At 42.6% G+C, this 17,493-nt stretch overlaps 1 protein-coding gene across 1 annotated transcript; it reads right to left on the reverse strand.

The window, feature by feature from the left end:
- Positions 1-6,032: 6,032 nt before the first annotated feature.
- Positions 6,033-7,738, reverse strand: LOC130374536 (uncharacterized). Its single transcript, XM_056581353.1, has 3 exons — positions 7,399-7,738; positions 6,751-7,282; positions 6,033-6,636 (listed from the first exon to the last, which is right to left on the reverse strand). Exons 1-3 carry the CDS (start codon positions 7,687-7,689, stop codon positions 6,587-6,589), a joined length of 873 nt encoding a protein of 290 aa, XP_056437328.1. The 5' UTR covers positions 7,690-7,738; the 3' UTR covers positions 6,033-6,586.
- Between the last annotated feature and the right edge of the window lie 9,755 nt (positions 7,739-17,493).

The raw sequence follows: 17,493 nt of genomic DNA on the forward strand, positions 1-17,493 counted from the left end.
GTGCTAGAAGTAAAACAATTGTAACTGTAAATTACTCTATAAAGTAATAGCAAATAATGATTTGTTACTGGCTTTACAATGATGATTCAAGCAAGGGGACTGACCTTCTGCTCGGCATAAAGGGCACCAGAAAGGACATGAGGTTTGCGTACCTCCAGTCCCGCTGGCTTGTTGCCCCAGACCCACTTGGAAGATGCATTTTTTTCCGGGACTTCACAAATGAATCCCTCAGTCCCTTCCACCTGGCCTTGCAATCTCCCACTGTAAATGGGGAAATAAGTAAATTATCAAACACATGTTCGCCGACTATTTTCTTCTCTTTTACATGTATATAGCCACAGGAGATTCCATTGCAAGCTTTGCTTTCAGCTACCGCTTGGGCGTAAGCACGGTCTCCAACGCATCAAGGACACTTGTGACGCCATCAATTTGAGGATGGTGGGGACATGCATGCCACCGCCAAAAGGTGGGAAGGTGGAACTTCCCAAATTGCATTGGTACCCTTGATGGAAAACATGTCTCCATACAGGCACCCCCCGGATCTGGCACCCTGTATTTTAATTACAAAAAAAGCTTTTCTGTTTTCCTCATGGCCCTGGTGGACGCAGACTATCGTTTTAGGGTAGTCCACATCGGGGCATATGGTTGGCTGCATCTGCACTGGGCAGAGGTCTGGAGGCTGCAACCCTCAATGTCCCTCAGGATGCAGTCATACCCGCTGCTCAACATCTGGGTGACATGCCGTTCACGGTGATTGGAGATGCTGCGTTCCCTCTGAAAACATATCTGATGAGGCCCTATGCTGGACGCGACATCTCCCTGGAGAGGCGCATTTTCAATTACAGACTATCACGGGCCAGAAATGTGGGTCACAATGCCTTTGGCATTCTAACATCCAGGTGGCAGACTTCAAAAGAAGCATCGCCCTCCACCCTAACAAAGTGGATGCCATTGTGCTAACAACATGCATACTGCATAACTATCTTCTTCAACCAGCAGACAATCAGAGATGGCTGGACGAGCAGGAAGGCAAATACCTTGAGGACATGGAGAGGATGCGGTTGGGAAACAGAGGTGGGCAGGCAGCACATGCTGTCAGAGACAAGCTGTGCCAATATTTCAATTTGCCACTAGGAAGTGTGCAATGGCAGAACCGTATGGTGTAGCCTAGTCATGATGACCTATAATTTAGTTATTATCCCTCTCTGGTATTAATACTCTTTTGCATATATATATATACTTTTTTTTTATCCCTCGGGATAAATACATTGATGTTACTGCTGTGCTGGACTCTGTAGCCTATTTTATTTGAGTGCTCGAGACACTTAATTTTATTTTTCCTTAAACCCAGCTAGACAGTTAATACATGATCTGATACCAGAGAGACAGTTAATACATGACAATGCATTTTTGAACATTGCCTGTGTTTTATTTTGCTTAGCCTATCTATTTTATTGTATTGTATTTCTATGTGAGGCACTTTGAGTCTGCTTCATGTATGAAAAGTGCTACATCAATGAAGTTGCCTTGCCTTAAATAAAAATATATATATTACAAGTAATCTGGTTTCTACCTACATGGTGTGATTATATGTGACTTTATTTCGTCTATTTCCCATTATGGTTAATGGTTTGGGTACTTACTGTCCGTCCACACCAGAAGCGAATTGAGCGACCAAATCGCCGGAAGTCATTCACTTTCTATGGGCAAGAGCGACCAGAGCGACCAACGCTACCAGCGGCCAAAGTTGAGCGACCAGAGCGTCAAAAAGAAGTTGAAAACTTTTTAACTTTATGCAAATGACTATTATTCGCTTCAGCGACCAAACACTGACAGCCAATCGGAATGTAGACGCTCTTCGCTTGCGTGGATCCCAGGGAACATCGGCAGGCACTTTGGTTCCTACCTACCTTTATTCACTCACTGAACAAAATGTCGGCTGAAGTATTAATCGCGGCTGTAACTGGGCACCCGGTGTTGTACGAACCCACCCTTTTTCAGTTCAGAGATCGAAACGCCATAGTGGTTTGGATATCAAGTGATGATAAGCGGGAGTATTTATAGGCTACATCTAGAACGTTCGTATTTAAGCGGGAATCATTATAATTTGCTCTACATGCCACCAATCTAACCAACCATTCGCGTGTAGCATGCTTTAAACAAAACCAAAAAAGTATTTGAAATCGTCACATAAACAAACTAATCGACAAGACGAGGGATAAATGACAAGGGATATATCTCTTGTCTTTTATCCCTCTATTCCCCACTATTCACGGAGCCTGAGGTGAATAATTTTTAATTAAATAGTCTAGATAGATAGATAGTCAAGTCTTTATTAATACCAAACGACACAAATCGTCGGGAATCCATTTAGGTGGTTCGTCCCACACAGGACAGTAGCCTACAATACCACACAGAACAAGTCTGACTGGATAATACACACAATACATCACATTACAACTAGACACGCGTTGATAGATAGATAGACAGAAAGGCCTAGATAGATAGATAGATATGTTCCATTATTTGCCTTGCGGAGCCAACCAGTCCTGTGCACGTATGCAAATTAGCCATGTGTCCCAACGTCTATTTGTTTTGAATGCGACGAATGAGTGCAGATCATGATTTGCAGATCCAGATCAGTGAAACATATTTTAACTACTACAGCACGCAGGGTTTTTTGTTCTCGGTTGTAATTAGCCTACATTTTAGGATTTTTTTTATATTGGGGGGAATCACTGTCCTACTTGTTGTCGAAGCACTTTATCGAACAAGCAAAACCGTCTCGGCAATATGGCCAAGGTGTATGGGAGAGTTCACTATTTGATATGGCTGTCTGTAGGGCCTACTAAACGCATACGGTTCCTTTAAATGCGTCTGCATAATTGAATTGTACGTCATGAGCGACTTGAGCGACCAAAGCGAACAGAAAAATTCGCAGCGAAACTTTGTGAGCGACCAGAGCGTCTTTGACGCTTTGGTCGCTCCTGGTGTGGACGTAGAGTGAGTCCATCATTGTTGATTTCTCACCTGAAGAGCCAATCTCCAGAGCTATGGCTCACCAGGCAATGTCCTTTTTGGAGTTGTCTTTGTAACGACGGGAACTTTGGTCATACAATTCGACATATTTTTCCACCTCGACGACCAGTCTCTCATCGTCCATTCTCGTAATTGTTTCTCAAAAACGAAAGAGGGCGACATCCAGTGGTGAGGAGTAGATACGGAGGTGCCTACGGGACCCGGGATGTACAAACCAGCTTTTAAAAAGCGCCTTTCAGGGGCGGCGACGCTAGGGAATAGAACATTGGCTTGAAGACTAGTTGGGCGGCGCGGCGCGGAATGCTGCCGTTCGGCTAGTCGGCGCCGGTGTGGGCTAGTACATCCGGAATAATGGGGGCAGACTTTTTGACGCGCGGCTTCGGCGGCGGTGTGTTTAGGCCTTGAGGCAAAAGGGCATGCATATAATAATTTAACCCAAGAAGTGAAAACAGGACCCAAACCGGATTACTCAAATGTAAAAAACAAATAATTCCATTCTACTCTATCAAATGCTTTTACAGCATCCATAGAAGCGAGGCATTCTGATTCAATTTTTGGGGGAATATAAAATGTTCATTAACCGGCGGATATTATAAAATGATTGGCGTCCCTTTATATACCTAGTTTGGTCAGGGGATATGATAGAGGGGAGAACATCCTCAAATCTGTGGGCGAGAATTTTAGCAAGTATCTTCACATCAGTATTTAACAGGGAAATTGGTCTGTATGATGCACAATCTAGAGGATCTTTATCCTATTTTAACAACAGGGAGATACAAGTCTGATAGAATGAAGGCGGGAGTTTACCTGAGTCAAATGAGTCTGAGAATACTGAACATAAAAAAGGCGACAATTCGGCTGAACATTTCTTTAAAAAGTCCGATGGAAGTCGGTCTGGACCAGGAGATTTACCTGATTGGATAGATGTTATTGCTGCAAAAAAATCCTTCTGAGTAATAGCTGCCTCAAGGCTATGGCTGTGTCCCAATTCAGGGGACGCATCCTTCGAAGGCTGCATTCGAAGGATGCGTCGACGCCGATTGCGTCACAGTGTCGCGCCAAGTGCTGTCCCAATTCCAAGGGTCCTTCATATGCGGCCTACGAATGCAGCCTTCTTTTCCCGGATTTGAAGGATGCATCGGCTGTATCCTTCGCGGCCCAACGTATCCCAAGATCCTTCACGGCCCAACGTATCCCTCCCAAGATTCATTGCGCATTCAATCCAAAAAATAAAACAACAATGGCGGAGAATGTGGATTTGAGTTTTTCATTTAAATGTAAGTATTTGGTTTCCAGTCACTCGAGTATTTAATGACACAAATGTTAAAATACTAATTTGTATCGTTAAAAACACAAATAAGTTATCCTTAAAACTTATTTCATTAAAGTAATAGGCAATATAAGTAAGGTAACGTTACAGTTAGTGAAGCTGTAACGGTAACTAAGAACACCCGTTAAGCCCTATAGTTTCAAATTTAAGAGGTCAAAATGGTTATATTTACCGAAATTGGGGCGATTATATAGATAATTTGCTATTCTGTAACGTTAGATAAATGGACCAACGCGAACACAGGTTGTGGACCCTGGTTTTCAGACCGTAACGTTACAGACGTTGGGATTGATTACACAGCTAACTTGGTTATTTTGCTATTTAAGCTGCTTTTGTTTGTTAGTGTGAAGTAAAACTAATTCTAACATTTGGTTTTGCTTTAGGGAGCCAGGAGCATACTGCTCAATTTATCAAACTGAGGGGGGAGAACGACAAACTTTTCACCGGGGTGAAACATTCGGCGAGTGTGGCTTGGGGGTAAGGAAACAATCGTTTATTTATATAGTAAGTTAGTTTATAAAAATTATTATAGGCCATTTGTATATCTACATTTGACCATCTTGTAAAGGTTAGTTAAATTAGCCCTCATTAAAAAGCAGGACAGATACAACATCCACAGAAATCGTTTACTACGATGTCCTATTTTGGGTTATTAAAGAAAGAAAGACAAAAAAAAAGTCACAGCTCGCATCAGTACTAGACGGCACTAGAAAAACACACAAAGAAAAAGGGTGTTTTGACTTCTACTGGTTGTCTTATTATTATGGGCTTCATATAGAATGAGGGCTAATTTAAATGTAACCTTTACAAGATGGTCAAATGTATATATTATGAATGGCCTATTGTTAACATGGGCTATTAACATGATTGATAAATGTGTCTCTTGTTTTCTCTGATTAATAATCTCTCTGTGTTTAGGACAATTCTGGAGAAAATAGGCCTGCAGGGGAAGGTGACTCCCCTGCAGGCAAAGAAAAAATGGGATAATTTAAAAAAAATATATAAAGTATGTACAGGTCATTTTAAATATACATTATTTGTTTTAACCATGCAAGTTAATAAACACTTTTGCTGAAATTTGTTTTGATACTGCTGTTGTTGTTAACTGCCATGATTGATTTCCTCTGCTTTAGGATTGCAAGTATCCAGGGTCAGGAGAGGGTGTAGGTGGGAAACCCACTGCTGCCACTTGGCCCTGGTTTGTCCTCATGGATGAGGTATTGGGACAGAGGCATTCCACCAACCCCCCTGTCCTAATTGCCTCCATCCTTGAGAACACACCAGGGCCAAGTACAGCAGTGGTGGAGGTGGAGGAGCAGGATGAGGAGGAAAGACAGAGGCCAAGGTCCAGGAAGAGGGACAGAGAGGACGAAATGTTCCAATTGATTAAAGAGGACATGAGGCTAAATAGGGAGGCAGAGGAGAGAAGAGCAATTTTGGAGCGTTTGGCTGACAAATAATTTCAGTTCTGTTAACACATTGTTTATTATTATTATTTAACTTATTTAACTATTTATTATTTAACTTATTTAACTATTTATTAACTAACTTTTTTATTAACTATTTATTAAAACGCGAATTAACTTTTTTATATTAACTAATCTATTTGTATAAAACATGTATAAAACAATATAACTATTTACAACAAAACATTCATGTGACTATTTACAACAATTATTATAAAACTACTATATACAATAACATAATGATTCAGCAGAGCAGGGAGCCCCTGGTGGTGCTGCTGGACCCGGATGGGCTGCCACATTAAAGACTCTGGTGTCTCTCCTGTCAGTGGGACATCCAGGGGTGGTCTCCAGAGTGTGCTTGATATGCCTCTCTCCACTGTCCACCGCACCAAATGGGTTTGCAGGGCTGACTCAATCGACGGCTGCCATGTCACTAAAATGTATTTGGAAAAAAAGGGCAAGAATGCATACTAAATACTACACAACCTTATTTTGACAAAAGAAATCTTGCCACAAATTATTTGAACGGGTAAAACTATTCTACAAAACATTTTAAATAAATAGAAATAGCTTTTCAATTATATTACTTGCCTGTATATATTGGTGGTCAGGGGGGGCCTCCTCCAGGGCAGACACCTCTGCAGACAGCTGGTCCCGCCAGGGAGCACCACTGACTGCCTCCAAACCATCGCCCCCCTCATCCTCCTCTACATCGTCCTCAGGCTCATCCTCCTCCTCTGGGGCCATGATGTCATCGGCCCCAAGGCAGATGTTGTGGAGGATGGCACATGCTGTTATGACCTGAAATGGTAAAGAAAAGAAATGAAAAAATGATATATACCTCCTGAGAAAATGATAAATGTTTTTTTGATTTACTCTTAGTATTCTAAAAAATCCTGTTGAGTGATTGCTTACGTGAGGTACGAAGGTGTGGTGCACCTCCAGCGCTTGCAGGAAGATGGCCCTGAACCTGGTCTTCATCATTCCAAAAGCACGCTCTATAATGGAGCGTGCCCTGGAATGATGCCAGTTGAAGTGCTGGGCTCCCACACCTCACACTGGCCTCTTGTAGGGAGTGATGAGGGGTAGTGGGTGTTGGAGGCAAAGGGTACCCGCCGTCTGCAAGGATGAAGTGCCCTGGAGGAGGGTAGAGTGACCTATACAGTGGGCTGTGGCGGAGGACTCTGGAGTCATGGACTGATCCAGGCCAGCCCACGTACGTATCAAGGAAGCGGCCCTGATGGTCACAAACAGCCTGCAGAATTATGGAGGAAAACAGTTTCCTGTTCCTGTAGCAGTGACCATCAGGGCCGCTCGGTGGCTTGATACGGACATGGCAGCCGTCGATTGCTCCCGCTGCTTTCCCAAAAGCGCGGTGTCTTGCCAGCCCTGCAAACCCATTGGTCACTGCCACCAGGTCTTCAGGGGTCTTCGGGAGGTGGATGACCTTAAGATAGTATAGGATAAGATCAACTTTATTATCCCACACAGGACATTTACTTGTTACAGCAACTCAAGAGTCAAAGATAGAGGAAATTAGTGATAAAATAAATATAAATATACTTTGTGGCGAATGGCCACCACCTCCTCAGTGACCCTGTGGACGATGCGGTGGACAGTGGAACGAGGCATCCCGAACACTCTGGAGACCACCCTGTATGATGTCCCACTAGCCAGCCAGAATAGAAACACCAGGGTCTCAATGGTGGCACCCCATCCATGTCTCCGCTCCTGGCCGAGAAGGTCCAGCAGCACTGCCAGGGCCTCCCTGCCCAATCGGAAATCCGTTTTGGTGTCCTGGCCATTAAAATAACGGTCCAGGACAGGAACCGTTGGATTGATCCTGCAGTACATGGGTCTGGGCTGTTTAGTGAAAGAAACAGAAGTAAAACTGTTGAACAATAGCTGGATATTAAGTGTGGAGAGTTTAGATAGATAATGCTTAAATATATATATAACTATATATATATAACTATATATATATATATATCTATATCTATATATATATATATATAACTATATATATATATATATATATCTATATATATATATATATATATATATAACTATATATATATATATATATATATATCTATATATATAACTATATATATATATAACTATATATATATAACTATATATATATATATATAACTATATATAACTATATATAGATATATATAACTATATATATATATAACTATATATAACTATATATATATATATATATATATATATATATATAACTATATATATATATATATATAATATAGTTAATAGTTATATATCAATCTAAGTTACTCAACCTTTATTTAGCTGATTAATGACAGAAACATTTTTTTATATTAATGTAAGGTTGAGACTATTTTAAATATGTAGTTATATTGTCAAAGTTCAATGACATTTACATTTACGCTAGCCATATAACACGATAATGTTAACAATACTGCTGGTTAAAAGTAAGGTAACACAGCTTTACCAATCTGTGGTCGTCTCTTGCTCGGAGCCGAAGAGACGACCACCGTCGGCTCCGGCGGTGAGTATTCCCCAACTCCTCCAATAAAAGATAAAAGATAAAAAATAAAATTATAATTTCTGGCTCCATTTTTGTTGGTTTCTTTGTAGGTTTATTGGGTTTCTTTGTTTTGTTTTTTTCGCTCTGTCCGGTATAACTTCTGTTTACTAACAGGTCAGGTCAGCTGTCCGGAAATGCTCCGAAAGCTAGACCGTCCCATTTCTTCGGCCTTCGGAGTGTTCTTCGCGGTCTACGTAGACCGCATCCTTCGAAGGACGCGGTCTACGAAGGATGCGTCCTATGAATTGGGACACAGCCTATGTCTCAGGTCTTGAGAAAGGGAACGCATGTTTAGGTTACTGAAAAAGGTTACCATAACAGTTACGTCTACTGTACAATCAGAACTATACACATTTGAATAGAATGTTTTGAACTTTTCGTTTATCAATTTCTGATCTGATGTTGTACACCACCTGTCCGTCCGTATTCCAGGGATAAGTTGCTTTGTTGTAAATCCACGCAGGTGATTGGCCAGGAGTTAACCAATCTTGTCACCATGCTCGTAAAAGTACTTCTGCTCCTGTTGCTTTTTTTGAAGAAAGTAGTCCAATACTTGGTCGCTTTTAACTCACTTTATTTGTTAAAGTAGGCCTATTTCGGTATGGTAACTATGAAGCATAAGGGAGGGAATTGTAACTAACAAGTATTGAGAATAATATCGTGCACTACTTCGAGTCCCGGGCTTATATATATATTTATATGATACATATATATGATACATGGAGAACAGTCACTTAGTTAAAAAACAAAAAGCCCATCATACTGAATAGTGTTTTAAGTATATTTTTATTTGTATTGGTTGTGATGGCCCCAGGACCTGCCTGGTGTCCAGGCAAGTGCTTGTGGGTGGAGCTGAGGGCTGAATAGAGAATGGGAAACACAAGCCAGGGCTACAACAGCATGGTGGGACACTGACTAAGTAAGACCAATGAAGGAAGCACAATCTCTATTCTGAAATACTTTTGCTTTTTTATGAGAATTACCATTTTTATTTGTAATATATTATGGCTGTAACTTTTTCCAAAAATGAATTTCAAACAAAATTAAAATGCTCCATTTGTTTGGATGGATGTCTGCAGGGCTCGACACCAGCTTTTTCTTTCAGGAGCACTCGTGCCCCTAAAGCCCATTTCAGACCAAAGATTCACCTGATTGTGTGTTCACACCAAACGAGAAATTTTTCGCAAATTCGCATTGTCGCCGAAGTTTTGTCGCCCCACACATCATAATCTGTCGCTGTGCAAGTTTTGTCGAATTTGTCACGCCACAAGATAACCACCATTGCATGTCTGTACCTTTTGTGGAAGAGGGAGAGACGTCATAATATTGTAATGACCACGGAAGAGGCAGTGAATGAAGTATTGAATAGACAGAGATTCATTAGATAGGCCTAGCTAATAAACCGTTGGAACACACAAGACCGGAAACATAGCAACGCCGGTAAACAAACCCCGAGAAGCCCAATCCCTATGAGAGCTCCCCGCTTTTGGCCGTGATATTATGCATACAAATATTATATACTATTATATTATATAGAGTTCACCCCGGACTGCACTGCACTGAGTTTGACGGTTGAACGCTGATTGGCTGTTACGTTACACATGTGACTCAGTGGCCACGCTGTTGAACGCTGATTGGCTGTCATCACGCGAAATTCGCGTCAAAAGTGTAGCGCGACAAATCAAAACTTGTCGCCCGAAACGCGGCTATACGTTCACTTTGTATGGGATCCTGTCGCCCCGTCGCGTTTGGTGTGAACACAGTGACAACGGCTTGCAACTCGCAACTCCTTGCGACGAGACGGGCTGCGACGTTCTAAAACTGGGCCGTTCACACTGGCTGCAACGCGCTGCAATGGGCTGCGACGCTAGGTGGTTTCCCTAGCAACTGTGAACGCTCTGGCACAGCTGAGAGCCGCAACAGCATAATTTGCGTAGTTTAGGTTAGATTAGTTAGGTTTGCGATTAGTTAGGTTTGCAATTAGTTTTATTTTTATTTTGCTTGAGAGTAGGCTAGAGTTACTGTGTTTTGTCATTCTCCGGATATCGGATATTTCAATCAGATATTTTTATGCTGGAGTGGACAGTACGGTACCGGGACGGAGTAAGGCCGTGACGTACAAGTTGTTCTGTGCTGTGATTGACTGAAGAGAAAGTTAAATCGCTGCGTTCTAAAGCTGGACATTGCGATTTGACATGTTCAATCTCTGGCGACTCCTTGCGACTCCTTGCAACGACCCGTTCACACCGCCCCTGCGACGTTCTAAAACCGTCTCGTTGCAAGCCGTTGCAAGGTGAATCTTTGGTCTGAACTGGTCTTTAGTTAAAAAATTTAGGAGCACAGGAAAAAAAAATGGGGGCACTATCAGTTTTTGTTTACAACATTTATTAGCGTGCAGAAATTGCACACACCAACAGCACCAATTTACAAAAGCAAAATTAAGACAAATAAATAGACAAGATTACATTTAGGCTACACAAAACAGCACCAATTTCGGCTTCCACCATACCAGGGTTATTGGGCTGGGACTGGGTGCGATTTATACAGAAAACGGGACAGCGAGAGTGCCTAGTGGACTCGATGTGTTTCACCGCAGCATCGCGTATCAGATTAGGGTTCACCGTTATAAACAGAGAGGAGCCTGCCATTGCCGATGGGGCTTCCTTACAAAATGTACAGACTTCGCATCATAAACTAGCCACCCGAAATCCTTCAACCAGTCAGGGGTTGAATTTGTAGACTTTATCGACTACAGTAACAGCATTAACTTTCTCCACGCAGTCTATTCATAATATTGTAATGACCACGGAAAAGGCAGTGAATGAAGTAAACAGCGATTTAGATGCCTAATAAACCGTTGGAACACACAAGACTGGTAACCATAGCAACGTAGGTAAAAAAAAAAAGCTAAACCCTCCCGTAGCGTTCCCCTCGCTACGGCCATCCGGAGGCGCAGAGAGCTTTTGGCCGTGATATTATATATACAATACAATTATATTATATACTATTCTATATAGAGCTCGGGGAGTCGCAAACGGCAACAATCACTTTCTCCTCCATGCTGCGGTTCACCCCGGACTGCACTGCAGGGAATGGTTGGCCGGTTGAAAACTGATTGGCTGTTACGTTACGCACGTCACTCCGTGGCCACGCTGTTGAACGCTGATTGGCTGTCATCACGCGAATGTCGCGGCAAAGACTTCAACTCGAGCAAAAGTGGTGTGCTGCAAATCCACCTGAAATCCACGTGAACGCGCTCGCCCGTGCAGGGGAAAAGTGTCATGATGCAAATGGGATCGCTGCTTTGTATGGAATCATTTCACCCCTTCGCGTTTGGTGTGAACGCACAGTATAGTGCGCTGTGGAGAAGTCACTCGCATGCGTGCTCCTGTTTTGTTTTTCTCATTCGCACGCCGAAATATTCACTCGCAAATGCGAGTGAAATGGGTGCACTGTAGAGCCCTGGATGTCTGTATGCCTGAAAACCCAGTAGAAACACTAATAAAAGTGAAGGGGTCACCATTTTTGTTGAATGATTTCTGCAGTTTAGACGTTTTTTTTAGCGTATGACAGGTCAGATGTTGAACTCGATTTTTACATACAGTCCTGTGTTGTGCAGAATAGCCGGGAGCAGGCGGAGTCGACCTCTACAAAGATCGCCACGGCTGTGAAAATAAACGGATGACGAAACGAACACTGGTTCGTCATTTTACATGTAGAAACGCCACTGGCTACTTCGAGACCCGGGCTTAGAGGCCTGAGTCTCTCCGCGGGTCTGCCTATCAGCTCTGGCCTCAATCTGAACTCCGAGATGGTTTCTGTCAAGTGGGCCTGGCCTATGTGAAGTGGGCTCCGCCCTCCTCACCGGTCTAAAAGTACTGCCATCTGTGGCTGGAGTAGTTATTGCAGCTTATGTGTTCGATCCTGCTTCCTAGTGGCTATGTGAGGGTAAAGCAGCTTGTGTGTTCGATCCTGCTTCCTAGTGGCTATGTGGGGGCAGCTTATGTGATTAAAATACCTAACACTCCTAAGCAACTGGTCAGCAACTTGACGAAAGGAAAGAAGGTTGAATTCTGTCTGAAGTTTTAAACGTTCTTTGTAAAGTTCAGATTAAGGTGAATTAGCATATTATCTATGTTCAGAATCTGATTCTGTTTTGTACACTTATTTTTGTATGCTGCAAATGATCTAATATACTTTCACCCCTCAGATAGGCTTTCAGGGCTTTCCAAATTGTTGCATTGGACACATCTGGTGTTTTATTTATACTCAAAAAAGTTTTAACATGTGTGGAGATGTGTGAAAGAAAACTCATCTGTGAACAACAATGGATCCAGTCTCCACTGCCTTCTTGTATTGTTACATATTTTAAGAACATAAGCTGCCCCCACATAGCCTCTAGGAAGCAGATTCAAACACGCAAGCTGTATTACCCTCACATAGCCACTAGGAAGCAGGACCGAACATATAAGCAGTCAATACTGTACATAGCCACAAGGGGAGCAGGACCTTACTGAAGGCTGCTCAATCCACAGAAGGCAGCACCTTTAGATAGGTGAGGAAGCCGAGGCTAATACGTCACACCGACCACGCCCACTTCACATAGGCCACGCCCACTTGACCCTATCGATGAGGACAGAAACTTCCGGTAGCTCAGACTTGCGGGTTAGAGGTATTGATCAGCTGGGAGTCGCTCGCACGTGTTCGATAAAATTCCCCTCCTTTTGCTTCGTAGTTACCATACTGAAATACTTTGACAAAAAAAGTGAGTTAAAAGCGATCCGGACTGGACTACTTTCTTCGAAGAACTCAGCAGTATACTAAGCGTCAGAGAAAGCCAGTTGAAGGAGCAGAAGAGCGTGATCTGAAATCACCATACTTTCATAACTGCATGACTTAAGGTCTGACATTAATGAAATATCAACAAAAAAATTATCTATTCCGGTGTAGGTGTGGTGGACATGTGAAAAGAATGAATATTCTGTTCCTGTGGGGTATAAAACCTGTATGGATCAGAGAGGCTATAATCAGCAAGAAATAATTTGATATAACCTGCAGATCTGCTAAGAGTGGCAGGGTTAGAGGAAGAGCGGTCTAAGACTGGATCTATGTAACAATTAGGCTGCATCCCATTTCTACCCCTTACCCCTCCCCCTTGTTTTGAAGGGGTAAGGGGTGTCCCAATTCTCATTTGGGTTAAGGGGTAGGGCGAAGACAAAAGGCTATGTAGCCCTTGAAACAAAGCTTTCCAAGGACCACACTTTAAAGGGAGGGCTTCGAGGAAAATCCGGCCGAAAATGCATTTTTACTAGTTGTTATCATTCTGACTCATGCTGTAAAGTTGTATATTCGGCTCGAAGTCATACACGGACAATGCGATCTCTGAGCTCGATATAAAACATGACATAACTGTAAATAACCGTTGAACTATACATACAAGCTTTTGGCGCTCTCTATGGCCAACCAAAATCGCCAAATAAACAATCAGAAGCTCATGGCTCAAGCAATGGACTCGCACAAATGTAAGTATTTTCAGCATTTTAATTACGGCAGACCTGTCTAATAATACTATTTTCGATCAGTTTTTAATTGTGAAGTTAGTTTGGAATCACTAGTCAAGTTTGTTTTGATTCACTAGTCAAGTTTGTTTTGAATCACTAGAAGCCGATGCTAATTTGTTCCACTATCGCTATTTTTTGAGATACATATCCGATAACCCTTGACATGACATGTTAAGGTTTCAAGTAAAATTTGTGTGCAGTGGATTTGCTTACTACTACTATTCCTTGGTTGATTATACCGGCGCACTGCTTTGATATCGGTAAAGCTGCCACCTAGGCTACGTCAGTCGCCTGTCAAACTGAAGATTGGCTTTCCACTTTTACCTCAGGGACACTACAGGAGTAGCCTGGTTCTACCAGACTCTCGTACTACACTTCATTTCATTTGTACAGAGAGTCTGGACCTAATCAATTGACAAACGTTAACTCACTTGAAGGCGGGTGTCTGTTGAAGTTTAAAATGATTGGATCTGCCCAGTGCCACTCTGGATCTGCCATAACCAATCGCTAACGTTTGGTTGTGACGTATGTCATGCTCCGGGAATCACGCGCAGGTTGTACACAAACCAAACACCTTGCGCGTCTGCACGAAAATGTCCGTCAACGACAGCTGCAGGTTTTGTTCGTCGAATTTAATTTATCAGGGAAAAATTGCACATTGTAAATCAATATTTTATAGTAAGGCCAGAGATGATGTATGCAGTCAACTTTCGAAGCTGGGTCTAATCGTTGACAACACGCCATCGTCATTGTTCTCAGACACGCCCTCTGTTCGCTGATTGGGCGCCGCTGTGGCGGCCCCAGAAAACCAAATTACATACAGCAGGTCCAGACCTAGTACTGAAGGGAAATTCAAATTGAGCGGAAGTACTTAGGCGGGCGGAGCCAGGCTACCACAGGAGACCAGATGGCTCATTAATTTCAGAGCGACCAGGGAAAATGAGTTCCTAAAATCAAAAATGATTGCCAGAAAACAGTGGGAGTGAGTCTTTCGTTGTTCAATCTTTTCATTCTTGCGTCTGTTTCTACTTAGGTATTTCTGTGTTGATCTTAATAGCCCACTGAATTTCTGTGTCGTTATACTGTACGTTGGCTGTGATGTAGGCTTTTTCTGGAAGAAATGGGGATGGAGGGGAAAGTGACCAGGCAACAGGCTTCAAAGAAGTGGGAGAACCTTAAAAAGAAGTACAAGGTATGTGTCTAGTTTGAAATAAACAATTACCAATTGCCTAATGAATCAACCAAACAAGACCATTGTTTTTGTTGTAATTGAGTATTGTGTGTGTGTGTGTGTGTGTGTGTGTGTGTGTGTGTGTGTGTGTGTGTGTGTGTGTGTGTGTGTGTGTGTGTGTGTGTTTTCAGGATTTGAGGACTCCCAAAACTGGGTCGGGGACTGAAAGTGGAGAGGTGACTGTGGCGACGTGGCAGTATTTTGACTTGATGCACGAGGTTCTTGGTGCCCGGCCACCAATTGACCCACCAGTCCTCGTGTCATCTATTCAAGACCCTATGGTTATCCTCATGGTGAGGGTGATGTGGTTTCATGAATTTCACTAACTGCTATTCAAACATGTTTCATGAGATATTAGCTGAACATTTCTAAAGAAAATGACTTCTAACAACTGACTTGCATCGTTTCTTTAGGAGATGGTGGAGCCCTACACCCAAGCACCCCCGACAGCAGCCAGCACCCCAGTACACCCTACCACATCCATCATACCACCACGAAGGAGGTCCAAAACAGTGGCAGAACTCCTGGCTGAGGAGGCCCTTCAGGAGCAGAGGCGCCATGAAGAAAGTGAGGCCAAGACGGATCGCTTTCTGGAGCTCTTTGAGAGGATGGTCAACAAATTATAATTATTGATTATTGTTGTTCCTATGTTTTTTATTCTTGCTATTTATTATTCCTATTTATTATTGTTATATATATTTCTAATGTTGCTGTTACTTGTTGAACAATTAAATATTCTTGTTTACAAAAGTTTTTTCTATGTGTGATGGGGAGGCGGGGCTATGTTGGCGCTGATGTGTGTCTGTTAACTCGCTGTCCGAGAGAAGAGAGCGAGAAAGCGCAGCTGGTATTTGTGTATCGATACGGCAGAGAATTATTATTGAAATCTATCGCAACCACCAGGCAGCCAATACGTTTGCGTGCGTTTACTTCGATAACATGATGGGCCTGTTGCCCACACCTGGGGTGCGTTTCTCTTGACATGATAATCCACTCATAGGCGCCGGAACCTATGAGGCCGCGGGGCCAATGGCCACCCCACTTTTCATGGAAAATAAATAAATTATAATAATAATTTTTTTTAGCCTGTATTGATGAACTATTTCGTTTCTTAGTTATGTTTTGGCCTTACATTGTTACTATTCATACGGTTCATCTACGTCACGTTTTCTGGAACGCCGCCATTTGCAGTCCATTAGTATGCTTGCCTCAAATCAATCTTCATGAGATATATATTTATTTAGTCCACAACCCCTCCCCATACAGTGGAGATATCTAGAAAGCGTTCAAGAGCACTGATGCCTACCAATATGCTGTGGCTGGATGGGTGAAGGACGCTAAAGTGAGGCACTTGGCCACCAATAATCTTTATCTGATGAGGGCAAAGTTAAGTACTATATATTTGTGACTTCTTGTGAACAGTTTGTGGTGGGTTACTATCATTGATCGTTGAAATCAGTCATCAAATCATAGACGATAATTTCGCCGGGGACGCTTAGGACGAGTTTTCTTCAAGATTCATTTTGTACCTACAACAAAACCCGATTTGAATTATTATGGATTATTTTGGACAATGAATGAGGTATTAATACCAATACTCTTTGGCTGGGACGATTTCAACATTGGGTATATGGAGCAGAACATAGTGGGTCATATGTCAACGTTTTTTGTATGCATTTTATTCATTGAAGAGAATAAAAGAGCGCATCCTCATTGTTTGATTGTGGTCGTAGGTGTTGTTGTTGGTGCCGAGTTACCACTGAAATCAGTGGGTCAGTGGGTGGGATCGGTCGTCAAGATGGCGGCGCAAAGCTACAGTGACGTCACGTGAACCTTATGAAAAACGAACAGAGCTTCGGCTCCCCGCGACCTTATATTGATTGAGTCTAAAACGTTCTCAACGATTCAACCAATGAGAGTAGGCCTTCTACAGCAATGGCGTTGCCATGGCACATGGTTCTTGTAATGTGACATGCTTGCGATCTGCGATTTATTCGTCTGCGACGTTCGAAACCCCCACGACGAAAGTTTATCATGCCAGAAATTTGGGGGAATCGCATGACATATCCATTGTTGACTTTGAGGGAATCCCGTGAACAGCTGGAGAAAGTAAAAGTAAAGACTAGTAGAGATGCGCGGTTGGCATTCATACCCACGGACACCGTGGATAATCCACGGGTTGGGTGGATTGCGTGAAAGAAAGTAAAGCGGGAAATGAAATCGCGCGCAAGGCAGCATGGGTATACCCAGGCTAGTATTGGCATATCCACTTTCTAGAATCGCACCCATGG

This window comes from Gadus chalcogrammus, chromosome 2 (assembly GCF_026213295.1).
Source record: "Gadus chalcogrammus isolate NIFS_2021 chromosome 2, NIFS_Gcha_1.0, whole genome shotgun sequence".
NCBI classification, from domain to species: Eukaryota; Metazoa; Chordata; class Actinopteri; order Gadiformes; family Gadidae; genus Gadus; species Gadus chalcogrammus.

What these genes read in the sequence shown, in the direction of transcription:
- LOC130374536 (XM_056581353.1), bottom strand. Translation starts at nt 7,689, where the DNA reads ATGTACTGCAGGATCAATCCAACGGTTCCTGTCCTGGACCGTTATTTT. An exon ending in TGGTGGCCATTCGCCACAAA is followed by an intron (nt 7,283 to 7,398) that starts GTATATTTATAT and finishes TACTATCTTAAG; the next exon opens with GTCATCCACCTCCCGAAGAC. An exon ending in ACCACACCTTCGTACCTCAC is followed by an intron (nt 6,637 to 6,750) that starts GTAAGCAATCAC and finishes TTACCATTTCAG; the next exon opens with GTCATAACAGCATGTGCCAT.